Consider the following 12,533-nt stretch of genomic DNA (forward strand, 5'->3'; position numbering starts at 1 on the left):
GGAGCTTCAGGACTAAAGTTTAAATATTTGTGCTCTAACTTTCATAAAGTGAAAATATTCCAGAGGAATGTGTGATGGGTTGAGATCTATTAGGTCGAACTGCTCAGAGATTAAATTATTGATCTTTTTTTTTCACCATATTGTTTCATTTGCTGACTTCCTGTCTCTCATTGTGACGTTAAATGTTGTGGAGAGGCTCTTGTTTTGTTTTTTTCACTCAGCTGCTGATGGGCGGAACTGAACCACTCCCTGCACACAAAGCTCCCTACCCCTCCCCCCGGGCTGGCTCTCTGGTGACGACAGCACTTCCTGAATCACCTGGACAGGTGAACAGCTACGGTGTTGACCTACCTGTCGGGCTGTGACCTGCTACAGGATGAAAATAGACCTCACCGGCGGCCTCAGCGTTGAAACTCAACATCTGTGTGAGTACTGGTTTTATTTGAGAGAGAACGTTAAGGGTTCGATTCCGCTGTTGGTTCCTGTGTGAGAGGTGAAGCTGAAGTGGCTGTAGTCATAATAAATCCCGCACTCAGTTTTAATCGCGCCGGTTCTTCCCGGACCATTTACCTTTGACTGGGCTCAAAACGATTCCGTCCAGTTCATTAAAGAAGGATTAACACATCTGTTAAAATATCTCCTCATCCAGAGTTTGTATGCTTGTTTCTTTAAGGTTTGAGGATTTCTTACGTGTAGTTCAAAAAACTCATTGTCTGCCTGAAATCTGCAGCAATGTTATTTGCCAAAAAAAGACTGCTTGTATTGGTGTAAATGATTTTTGGCCTATGATATATGAAACATATGTCAAATATGTCCCTCAAATGATCTCAGGTTGTCTTGAGCCACCAACAACACTCTTGTTTTATCCAGCTAATAAGTCTCTTTGACATTAAAAGTGTGTTTTTTCAAGAGACACTTGGTTAAGATGGCAGCAGATATAACAAAGTAATTCAATAAAGATATTTTAAGTGGCCAAAAAGGACTGGATTGGTTATAAAGCAGGTACAACAACACAGGTTCATACTTACAACATAACTTAATATATAATTCATCTCTAAATCATGTTCTCTACAGTCTGTTTACCAATATAAGTAAAGACATTACACATAAAAAACAAACAAACATTGAAACATTGGAAATCACTTCGTTACAACACCTTCAGTTTCCTCCACCTCAGCTTCACAGAGAAACTAACACACCTCCCTTGTGAATAAAGCACAATCTGTGTTTGTGAGAGCAAAATGATTTTTTTTTAAAAGCTTCAGAGAATGTAATAAAGTAAGCCTGACAATAATATGTTCTTTTTGTTTACTAATAACTGGTTTCAAATCCATAAATCAACTGCTCATTTGAAACTCTGATTGGCAGAAGCTCACTGATCAGTCTGCTCAATCTCATCTTTTTCTGGAGGCGATTAATCAGTCAATAGATCAGTTTGATGGAGAAGGTGATCAGTAGTACTTTGGGACTTTTACTTTTGAAGGACTCAGCGGTGTTTGTAACGCCACCCTGAAGTCATTGGATGAACATCGGTTTTTCTACTCTGTAGACTGTAGACCCGCTGAAAGGTAAAACCAAACAGTTGTGGATTAAGCTTAGTTGTTGTTCCTAGAGTATTTAAAACTAGAATGAGGCAGAGCCTTCAGTTTTCAGGCCCCTCTTCTGTGGAACCACCTCCCTGTTTGGATTCAGGAGACAGACACTATCTCTACTTGCAAAATTAGGCTTCAAACATTCCTTTCTGCTAAAGCATATAGTTAGGGATAGTTAGTTATACTGCAATAGGTGTAGGCTGCTGGTGGATTCCCTGATGCATTGAGTTTTTCTTCTTCAGTCACCTTTCTCGCTCACTATGTGTTAATAGAGCTCTCTGACTCTCTTCCACAGCATGTCTTTTGTCCTGTCTTTCACTGTATTTGATTTTGCACTGTATAAATAAAACTGAATTGAATGAACTGAACTGAATTAAGCGTGAGTGAATGTTTGAAGAAGCCTGCAACATTGCCACAGATATGATTTTAATATAAACGATGAAATGAAGACTCAGTTTACTAATAACCGGATTAAAATCAGCAGAGCTGCATGAAGCTGAAACTCTGCTCACAAATGTTCTGGCTCATGTATCTGCAGACGGTTGAACCTCAGACGGCTGAAAGGAAGACTTCTCATTTCAGGATGAGTGACTCTATGAAGACTCAGCTGGTGAGCTCCATCCATCTGCAGGAGGTGGAACTGCAGGAGAAACCTGCCGACGACAAGCAGGACAGCAACAATAGCAACAATGGTGAGTCTGATAATCGATAATCAAACATCTGGAGATGATGTGATGCCCTTGGAAACATTGGAGGGTCCTGTGAGGCCCTTTGAAACGTTTCCTAAAAAGGTTGTGATGTTATTGTGAATGAACCTGTCTGCAGAAACTGCAAAAACATCAGGAGAAGCACAGTAGGTTTCTGCCATGGGCAGGTTTTAACAGTCAGTTTCACTACAGAGACCTTCTTTGTACTTTATTTCAGTCCAGTTTTATTCCTAAAGCACTTAACAGCAGAAGTGCGATGCTTTATTCTGAAAGGTAATAACTCGAATTCCTGTTCAAAGAATTTCCTTTGAACAGGAAGAAACCTCCAACAGAACCAGGATCAGGCGGTCCTGATCAGGAGCATGCTGGGACTCAAGTCCTCTGCAAGGAGGTTAAAGCTCAACTGTTTTAGGATCATATCAGTCCACCACAGAAGAACTAGTTCTCACCACCTCATTTCCCTCATTATGAAATTAAAGGTGTCTGTCACAGCCATTCTGAGCAAGAGGAAGGTGGTGATGTTAGTTGATGTATTGATTGATTCTTGCAGCAGATAAAACGTTTACAGTGGAGGATGCCGTGGAGAAAATCGGCTTCGGGCGTTTTCACATTCTGCTGTTTGTCATCATGGGCAGCTCCAACGTGAGTAATGTTTATGCTCAGCAGCAAAATACTCAGAGTATTTAAAGTAATCAGGGTGCTCACTGTTGTGCTCGTGTTTGTGCGCAGATCGTGGAGGCGATGGAGATCATGTTGTTAGCTGTGGTTTCTCCAGAGATTCGATGTGAGTGGCGTCTGGATGACTGGCAGGTGGCACTCGTCTCCACTGTGAGTCACAGCACACAGACTGATCTGCTGATAATTTATTGATCAATCAATTAATTTGCGTCAACCAGTTAGGCTGAAACCTCTGAACTCTCAGAGGGTAACCCTGACCTCAGTGGGGCTTTCTTTAGCATGGCTTGACTTTATATGGTCAGCAGCTCTGAACAGGTCTCACTGATCGATCACGTTCACAGTCAGCAGAGCAGCTTCTTGGTTCATTACATCAGAGGCGTGTGAGCTCATTAACGTGATGGCTATATGAAAGTGCTGCAACACTTCTCTCTGTGTCCTCAGATGGTTTTTCTGGGCTTCATGGTTTGTGGAGTGTTGGGAGGATACATCGCCGACCGATACGGACGCTGGAAGGTCAGAAACAACCGACACGCAAGGTCTCAGCTGGAGTCTGTGCACTGATTGGTTGACTGCTGGTGTGTGTGTGTGTGTGATCCAGGTCGTGTTCGGTGGCTTCGTGTGGAGTGCGTACTTCTCGCTGCTCACGTCATTCGCACCGTCGTACGGTTGGTTCATCTTCCTGCGTGCCATGGTGGGCTGCGGCGTTGCAGGAGTGTCGCAGGGGTCAGCTCACACACAGAAACATTACGCTGAACATCCTGCAGTCTGATTGGCTGGATGGTGGTAAGCTTCAGTGGCTGCTCTAATTGATAGTGTCTCTGTTCAGGTTTGTGCTGAAGACCGAGTTCATCCCGGCAAAGCATCGAGCCACCCTGCTGCCTCTGGCCACCGTGAGTTCATCCTTTCTTTGAGTTTCACTGGTTTCCACAAAAATAAAGACGAGGAAGTCAGAATCATGTTGACCACAAAGTACTGCTCCATCTGGGAGACCTCACAGAGCGAAACATCACAGAGGTCCTAATGAGTGTCCACACAGGAAGCGATCATCAGCATCACTTTATCACTGACAGTTGGTCGCTATCAGACATTACAGGCTGAGGTTGCCTGGGTAACCCACCGCTGTATATCAGTCAACAGTATTTGTGACTCCGTTGGTCGTTGCCTTTATTGCTTACCTGGAAGTTGATAAAAGTTTTACTGAGGGATCACCCACTTCCTGTCACCAGCTGTTATTTCGCTCGCAGTTCCTTCCTTACTCTGCTCTAATCCTCATCTCTAAGGTCATGTTTTGGAAATCAGATAATGTGATAGCACAGAAGTTGAGAGGGTTCTAGTGCCCATTACTGAGGACCTCACAGGGTTAAATCCAGTGTTTTATTTGACCTTCATAATAATCATGGGCAATAGCAGCTTGACGCAGATTTTATTACATGGAAAACTCAACATGCTCAGCATAAAAGATAAAAACATAAAAGATGAGTAGGTCTATTATCTTTTTAAGGCAAAACAATCAAAGAAACACGTGTCAGTGTATACACGCAGTTATTAATCACAGTCTTGTGGAGATAATATTCTGTTTTTAAAGAGATGTGAGAAAGATAAAGTTTTAGATGTCCAGCAAATACAAAACATCACAAGGCGACAGCAGCAAAGCTCAGAGTCAGTCTCTAAAACACGTACATGTATCATAAATCACAGATAATGGTCTGTTGCCAGCCTTATTTTAATGCTTAATACGCGTCATGGAGAGAGCACAGCTCCATGGGTAACAGCTTCAGCTCACGTCATGTTGTTTGTTTGTTTTTCTCCCATGGGGTTTTCAAAGGCATCCTCAAACTCAGCTTAGTTACCTGTATGGTGTGATGTCATCAGTTCAGATCTCCCAGCATGCTCCCTGTTTGTGTGTCAGATATTCTGGATGCTGGGCTCCATGCTTATCATCATTCTGGGTATGCTGGTGGTTCCAACTTTGGGCTGGAGGTGGATGATACGGATCTCTGTCACGCCGAGTATCATCCTCATCTTCCTCTTTAAGGTGAGATATGCCCCTCACCTGTCCACCCTAACCTGTGCAGCAGTGCTGTGATCATTAGATTAGAAATGAATGCACATGTGAACATTCAGTGTGGCAAATTAAACGAAGAATGAAAGATTCCTAAAGAGGTTTTCAAAGATGTTTAAGTCTTGCTGTAATAATTCACAGTTACTAAAAGAAGTGAGGGATGATTTGGAGGTTCTGAAGTAGTTTGTCAGGTTTTAGGTTGTTGGTTGTTAAACTAAAAGTGCCAAAAGGAGAGGGGTGAACAAAAAAGAGAAGCGGAGGCACTAAACTAGTAGAAATCACATGAAGTGCCACTTAAAGCATAAGCTGGGGAAGACTAAGTTGCCACAATAATCTCATCAAGGCTAATGTGAGTTTCTGATTGCTGGATGTATTCAGGCTCGTGAACCCAGGCTGACTGCTGTTTCTGTATGTATTGATTCAAATCAGTTTATTCCTGAGTCGGCTCGTTACAACGTATCAGCAGGAAAGACTGAGGCTGCCATGAAAACGCTGCACTGGATTGCTAAAATGAACCGAGCTTCTCTTCCGCCAGGACGACTCGTGGAGCCCGTCACGGTGCGTTAAGTGCAGTGAGTAAGACTTGAAATAAGTGTACCGATCTTCCTGAAAGTCGTTTGCTGAGGGAATCTTTCAGCTCCTGAAAATGTTTTGCTGTCAAAATGATTAAAAATATTTCAAAATTGTTTTATATTAAAGTTTGTGATAACAGTCTACTGGAAAAACACTACACAGGGCAGTATGTGTAATTCACAGGGATGTCCTGATGGTGGCTCATAATATAAAGCAACTTGAGGTGATTGCCATTGTGATTTGGCGCCGTATAAATAAAACTGTTGAATTGAGTTGAATCTGAGGGTATCACTGGATTCAGTCATAGGATATTCGGTGTGAATGTTCCTGTGTGTTTCAGAGCGAAAGAGGCAGCTGGAGAATTCTGCTCAGCCCATTATTCAGGAGGACATCTGTACTGCTCTGGTACTCATGGTAATGGTATTTTATTTTTTAGTGTTTTAATAAAAGCAGGCTACATAGCCGTCACAGTAAAAGGGCATCAAAGGAGCAAATTATCAGATAAAAGCAAAAGATCCAGTGAAAGCAAACTGGAGGTTTGCACAGGTTACATTTACAGACAGGAATAGTCATGAAAAACTTTCCTTCTTTAAGGAAACCAAATCAGAAAGTATGCGTGCTTTATATTAAAACATAGTAAGGTATCATAGGCATAGAGGAGAATACTATATTATGTCTTCTGATTGGATGCCAAATAGGGAGATTTAAAGTACTAAGTTTAAACAGACAAAAGTTGTCTATGAAGTGTTTCAAGCATTTCTGGAAACATTTCGTAGACAACTTAAAATGCTCCCAGCAGTTTTTTTCCCCAACCATAGACACATCCGAGGTTTGTAGAAGTCATTGAATGTGGTTGTTATACCCAGTATGTATAATCCTTCTTGGACCTGTTAAGGACCAACTTTCATTTGTTTCACTGTCAGGTTTGTGGCATCGTTTATATACTACGGCTCAGTGCTGAGCAGTTCGGAACTGTTGGAGAAGAACCTGTTGTGTGTGATCGATGCTGACAAAGAGCATCAGGTCAAACATCGCCATGAGGACGGACTGTGTTACTGCATCCCCTTTGGTTACAGTGACTACCAGACTCTGCTTATCAGCTGCCTCGGAGAGGTTGCATGTGAGTCATCGTCAGCGAAATGCGTTGAGAGAATTTTCAGTTCATCAGTTTTTCAGCCACACTTGCAGAATAATTCCTAAAACGTACTGCGAAGGTTTGCTGCTGTGCTGTTCCCGGATCAGGTCTACTCTGACTCCTCTCTTCTATCCTCCCAGTGGTCCCAGCAAACATCGCTCTGCTCAACGTGTTTGGACGCAAGATGACTCTGACCGTGCTGCAGCTGTTAGCAGCCTTTTTCTTTATGATACTCAACATTTGCTCCACTATGTAAGAGCCCCACAGACTGGACCCCCCTGACCGGGTCCAAGTGTATGACGTCATCTCATTAGAGCAAGTCAAGGTTTGTGATGTCATCTGGTCTGTTTTGGTCGTGCAGGTTTGGCTTCACGGTGCTGCTGTTTCTGCTGCGGTCTCTGGTCTCCATGAACTTTAATGTGGTTTACATCTACACAGCAGAGGTACTTTCACAGTCTGCTGGCTTCAACGGTGCATTTTTTAAGGACCGGGTCTGAGGTGACAGGTGTTTTGGTTTCTCAGGTGTACCCCACGGTGGCGCGCTCTCTGGGGATGGGTTTCTGTACGTCGTTCAGTCGCATCGGAGGAATGATCGCTCCGTTCATTGCTCAGGTGCGTTGGCTGTCCTGCTTAATGATCAGAGTTTTCAGGTTTTTGGTCCAGTCTATCATTGCTTTGTGTGTACTTCAGGTGCTGATGTCTCAGTCGGTGATTCTGGCTCTCTGTCCGTTCGCTGTGGCCTGTGTGCTCTGCGCTCTAGGAAACTTCCTGATGCCAATAGAAACCAAAGGACGAGCTCTGCTGGTGAGAATGTGATTTTGTATGAGCTTTGTTCTTTTTTCTTATGTCTAAATGCCGTGGTCTGACATGTTTGTTTGTTTGGATTTTTTCAGCAAAACTCCTGATGGTGTCTCTGAACAAACTGCTGCTCTTTGTTATTTCATTTTGGTTACATGTGTAAAGACTTTAAATATGATACTGACCTCAGGTGTTGCTGTGCCTTCATTAACAGCTCAAAGGGAATGAATGTTTGTTAGCATCAGTGAAGGAAACCTTACATTGTTCAGGTTGTCAGGCCAGTTATGAGCCCTGTTTCTCTGGTTTTTGTAGGATTATCTTTCACCTCCTCCTGCACTTCACATGAATCAGCTGTTACTTTATGCTTAAAAGATTCAACAGTATAACAATGTAACACTATTTCTGGCTCTTTGTATGTAAAGAATAATAATTACCGTATATTTTATAAACATATCCAGAAGGTACAGGTACAGGTACAGTAGGCTCTAACAGTAATTCTGTATGCTCATTAATAAAATCCAACTATTGAACAAAGTGTTTGTGTGAGATAGTCTACCTGTGGATGTTTTTTTTCCTTCATGCTACAGATGTCATGTTTTACTTTGATCATATAAAACTGAATTTAATGAGAACATCCTGTGAGTGCAGTGTAAATGATCTTCCTCTGGCGCCACCTTCAGGACAAATGATACAGGCTCGCGCCTCAGGTGTGATATGAGCAGCCTCTCAAGTGCAGCTGTAACGGAGTCAAAAAAAAGAAGCTTTATAACATGTTAATAGTTGGAGCATGTGCCAGATTTCGATGTCTCATTATGGAAATTTGTGATTGGAGAAAATTAATTAATAAAATAAATAAATAAAGAATCTTTTGTGGTAAACTGTAGGCAGTTCATGCTTGTCGGCCAAATAAATGCTGTTCAGATTAAAAAATTTTAAAAAGGTGATGATCGCAAAGTGAGCATGACCCTTCAAGTGACTACAGCCATATTAATGGTAAATTTGCTGGGTTAAGGTAAATGGGAATGAAGACAAATACTACTATAACTCTCGAAAATTCACAATTATTATTCATATGAAGATTACCATATTAAACTAACTATATTAAACTTGGAGCCACCTGGTCGACAAATAACGCAACTGCATTGTTAAGGTTCCTCGTGGCTGCACAGTACATGCCAGAGCAAAGGAAAATGATCCCAAAATGGAGACTGGTGCAGGTGAGCAGCATTGGTGTTTCTGTATGTTTAATAGTGAAAATGTTCTCACAGTAGTAATAGTTCGTATGTGTTTTTGTTATAAGCACTTCTAGCATGTACCCTGAAAGTTACAGCTCTAATAGTGGAGCTCTTTTGGAGCTCTTAATAGTAAGTTTATTTACAATTAGTACTTATGGTTAGCATGCTAAGCTAATACTCGTTAGCCAGTTGGGTGCTTACTGGCTGGCTCCTGGCTCTCATGTTTTATACAGGAGTACATCACAGGTCAGGCTAACATGACCGGGCTGGATACAATAAAATTATATCTAAACGTTACTGTGTGTGTTTTCATTGAAAAATAATACATGAAAATATTTTATAAATTACCTGCACTATAGCAATATGTGCGGCTATATAAAGAGCCACCGGCAGGAAATAATCGCGGGAATAGTTTGTGGTATCGGTGGTTCATCTGCTGAGTAAAAAGATAAGAAAAGGAAAATGGATCGGGTGCTTGTCGCAGTTGCTGCTGGCATTATGTACCTTAAGGCTGAAGAAGAAGCAGCGCAACTGAGAAGATCCGGGAGAGAAGAGCCAGAATGAAGATGAGGGGGAGGAGACGTGCCTTGATGGCGTGCCTTCTTCACTCAGTACATTTTTAAAAATAACTAATAGCCGAGGCTGCCTGTCGCCTGGGGGACGTCGTATGGTAAGGTCATCGTATAATGATCTTCCCGGACTACTCAAAGTTGCTGAGTGAGAAGCGGAATAAGTTTAATGAGTGCAAGAAGCTTCTGCACAACAAACGTATTGGTTTCTCCTTAATTTACCCAGCAGTGCTTGTTGTGAAAGCTCCTCAGGGATCCCGTCGCTTCGAGGACCATAAAAAAGCAAAGACTTTCATTCACCCCATGGTGTAAAACCGGTTTGTTTGCCTGTTTGTTTTTGTCGTTTTTTTGTTGGGGTTTTTTTCCCTTCATCTGTCGCTTTTGTTTATTTTTCTGGGTAGTAATTTTCTCCTGTTTTGTTTTTTGTTCTTTGTTTGTTTGTTTTTGTTGTTTGTTTGTTTTTGTTTTTCCTAGACCCCAAAGTACTGGAAAAGGTCGTGGCTCCAAAACTCCATTAATAAAACCTTATTAATGGAGTTTTTATTATGTTTAGAGAGAGATACAAATGATGATTATTACGTGCTCGCTTCATTTTCATATTAAGGACAATTCTGGAGGTTAACTCAGACCTCTTCTCTAAACTGAATTGGACACAAGGTGGAGCGGTGAGTTCATACCCTTAGTGAATCTATTGTACTGTGTCCATTCTCAATGTTCTGTTTGTTAAACTGTATTATGAGCATTAAACTAGAACAAAGTTTGGTTTGGAATGTATGTTTTATAGATAAGACTGTAGATCCAGTATATTCGATTGTGGGATTTTTAATTTTTTTATTTACACATTAACAAGAGAATTCTCAGTAAAACCAAAGTTACTTTCCCTAGTAACTAGTAAAGCAGGGCGATATGACCAAAAATATTTATCACGATATACATTTGAAAATTTGCGATAACGATATAACTGACGATATAATTGACACTAGACAAAATACTTTACAACTCCACAACTTTATTAGTGAAAAAAAAAACTATAAATGTATTTTCACTTAAATACAAGCAGCTGTTTTTTATGTGCATTAAAGTTATATAAAAATGTAACGGTGCAAATGCAAATTTCTCGCTGACAGTTTAACCAAAAGGCATTTCCAGTGGAAACTGGCCGACATATCCTCAGCATAACCATGTATAATATCCACAAAACTTAAAAAGAGGTTATACACACACAATACGGTAATACTATGTTGAAGCACAGTACGTATCACTCCGCGAGGCTCCTGCCTACGGTAGCCGTAATGCTCCGACAATCCATCAAGCGGTGCGGCTTCGTAGCTTAGCAATCGTGCTAAAACATTTGACAGATTTTCGAGCGCCGTGTACGACATAAAATCGTTTCGAGGTCAGTAAGCACAACCAGAATTCATACATAAGGCGCACGGGATTATAAGGGGCACTGTCGATTTTCAGAAAAATCAATGGATTGATTTTAAGTGTGCCGTATCTTCCAAAAAACACGGTAATAACGACGGCCCGCTAGCATGCGCTACCAAAAATAGTGTTTTGTTGTGTATCTGACGGATGAAAGCCAAACCAGTTCCACACCACTGAAGTTGCAGCATTTTTACAAACCAATTCTGGTTCATCCGTTTCATTCAACGATCCGCTTTCGCCCTTCTCATTCTGCGTCGCCGGCATGTGCGTATGAAAACAAAGGCACTGCGCATGCGCGTTTTACCCATATTCTATCGCGATATTTCATTTTCTTATCGTTGCTCAACATTACACCGGAATACCGTGAACAGTATGATATAGCCCAGCCCTAGTAACTAGTTACTTTGAAAGTAACGAGTAACTTGAAGTAACTGAGTTACTTTTGATAGAAGTAACTAGTAATGTAACTAAGTTACTAATTTAAAGTAACTTACCCAACACTGGTGACAGTGGATCAACTGAAATATTTGGACGCTCCCATTACCGTTGAAGAGATAGTGGGAGTTATTAAACACCTTCCCTCTGATAAAGCACCAGGCCTGGATGGCTGTACGGCTGAATTTTATAAATCCTCTCCAGAAGATCTAGCGCCACTGCTTTTAAACACTTATAATGAATCTTTTCAAGAGCGTAGGCTCGCACCTTCACTATCTGAAGCCATTATTACATTTATCCTGAAGAAGGACAAGGACCCCACTGACTGTAAAAGCTACCGACCGATAAGCCTGACCTCCTATGATAGTAAAATTTTATCTAAAATTCTGGCTAATCGATTAAACTGGGTAATAACTTCTCTTGTACATGTAGATCAAGTTGGTTTCATAAGCTCACGCTCTTCAGCTGATAATATTTGGAGGTTAATTGACATTATGTGGGCGGTTCAGGACAGTCATTCTCCCATAGCTGCGATTTTGCTGGATGCCGAAAAGGCATTCGACAGAGTCGAGTGGAGATATCTATTTGCCACTTTGGAGTGTTTCGGTTTTACTAAAAGCTTTATTAACTGGATTCATCTTATATATGTACACCCCAAGGCATCAGTACTTACAAATGGAATAATAGGGCCTTCTTTTGAACTAGGTAGAGGAACCAGGCAGGGGGAACCCCTCTGCCCACTCCTCTTTGCTCTGGCCCTTGAACTGCTGGCAGAGGCTATTCATAGGGAGCCCAATTATCCAGGTGTCAGTATAGGGAGAGACTGTCATAAACTGTTGTTGTATGCTGATGACATTTTGCTTTTTATATCAGACCCAGAAAAGTCTTTAAAGTCCTTGCAGGTAATAATAAATACGTTCTCAGCTATTTCTGGTTACAAGGTGAATTAGACCAAATCGAAGGCCCTTCCGTTAACTAGTTATTGACCTAGGTCACTTTTTCAAACCGGTATGTTTTCCTGGCCTCAGAAGGGCATTAAGTATTTGGGCATTACCTTCCCACCTCATCTGTCGGACCTAAGATAAATTTTGAACCTTTTCTCAGCGATATGAGAATTAATGTTGATCGTTGGTCTCAGATGTATCTCTCGATGTGGGAAAGGTAAATGTAGTTAAAATGGCATGTACACCTAAGTTCAATTATTTGTTGCAGGCTCTACCATTTCATGTTTCTTTGAAATACATCAAACAATTTGACCAGCTTTGCAAAGCATTGATATGGAGTAATAAAAAGCCTAGACTGAATTTGAGAAAATTGCAGA

General features: G+C 41.3%; 1 protein-coding gene across 2 annotated transcripts; it reads left to right on the forward strand.

Moving 5' to 3' along the window:
- Positions 1–252: 252 nt before the first annotated feature.
- svopl (SVOP-like) lies at positions 253–8,079 on the forward strand. 2 transcript variants are annotated; one of them, XM_005734203.1, is made up of 16 exons: positions 253–425; positions 2,131–2,284; positions 2,850–2,941; positions 3,029–3,127; positions 3,419–3,490; positions 3,576–3,700; positions 3,804–3,867; positions 4,887–5,012; positions 5,469–5,597; positions 5,953–6,026; positions 6,536–6,732; positions 6,888–6,999; positions 7,109–7,190; positions 7,270–7,359; positions 7,438–7,551; positions 7,641–8,079. In XM_005734203.1, the coding sequence occupies exons 2-16, from the start codon at positions 2,176–2,178 to the stop codon at positions 7,650–7,652; spliced, it is 1,497 nt and encodes a 498-aa protein (XP_005734260.1). In that variant the 5' UTR covers positions 253–425; positions 2,131–2,175; the 3' UTR covers positions 7,653–8,079. The 2 variants fall into 2 exon arrangements, with proteins under 2 accessions (XP_005734260.1, XP_005734261.1); XM_005734204.1 differs by having other exon boundaries at positions 2,175–2,284.
- The last annotated feature ends 4,454 nt before the right edge of the window (positions 8,080–12,533 follow it).

Source organism: Pundamilia nyererei, unplaced genomic scaffold, assembly GCF_000239375.1.
Source record: "Pundamilia nyererei isolate P.nyererei 1_Seehausen unplaced genomic scaffold, PunNye1.0 scaffold00057, whole genome shotgun sequence".
NCBI classification, from domain to species: Eukaryota; Metazoa; Chordata; class Actinopteri; order Cichliformes; family Cichlidae; genus Pundamilia; species Pundamilia nyererei.

Bases quoted from the DNA above. Each gene is read 5' to 3' on its own strand.
- svopl (XM_005734203.1), top strand. From the start codon at position 2,176: ATGAGTGACTCTATGAAGACTCAGCTGGTGAGCTCCATCCATCTGCAG. The intron at 3,128-3,418 runs GTGAGTCACAGC...CTGTGTCCTCAG, and splicing joins AGGTGGCACTCGTCTCCACT to ATGGTTTTTCTGGGCTTCAT. The intron at 3,491-3,575 runs GTCAGAAACAAC...TGTGTGATCCAG, and splicing joins ACCGATACGGACGCTGGAAG to GTCGTGTTCGGTGGCTTCGT.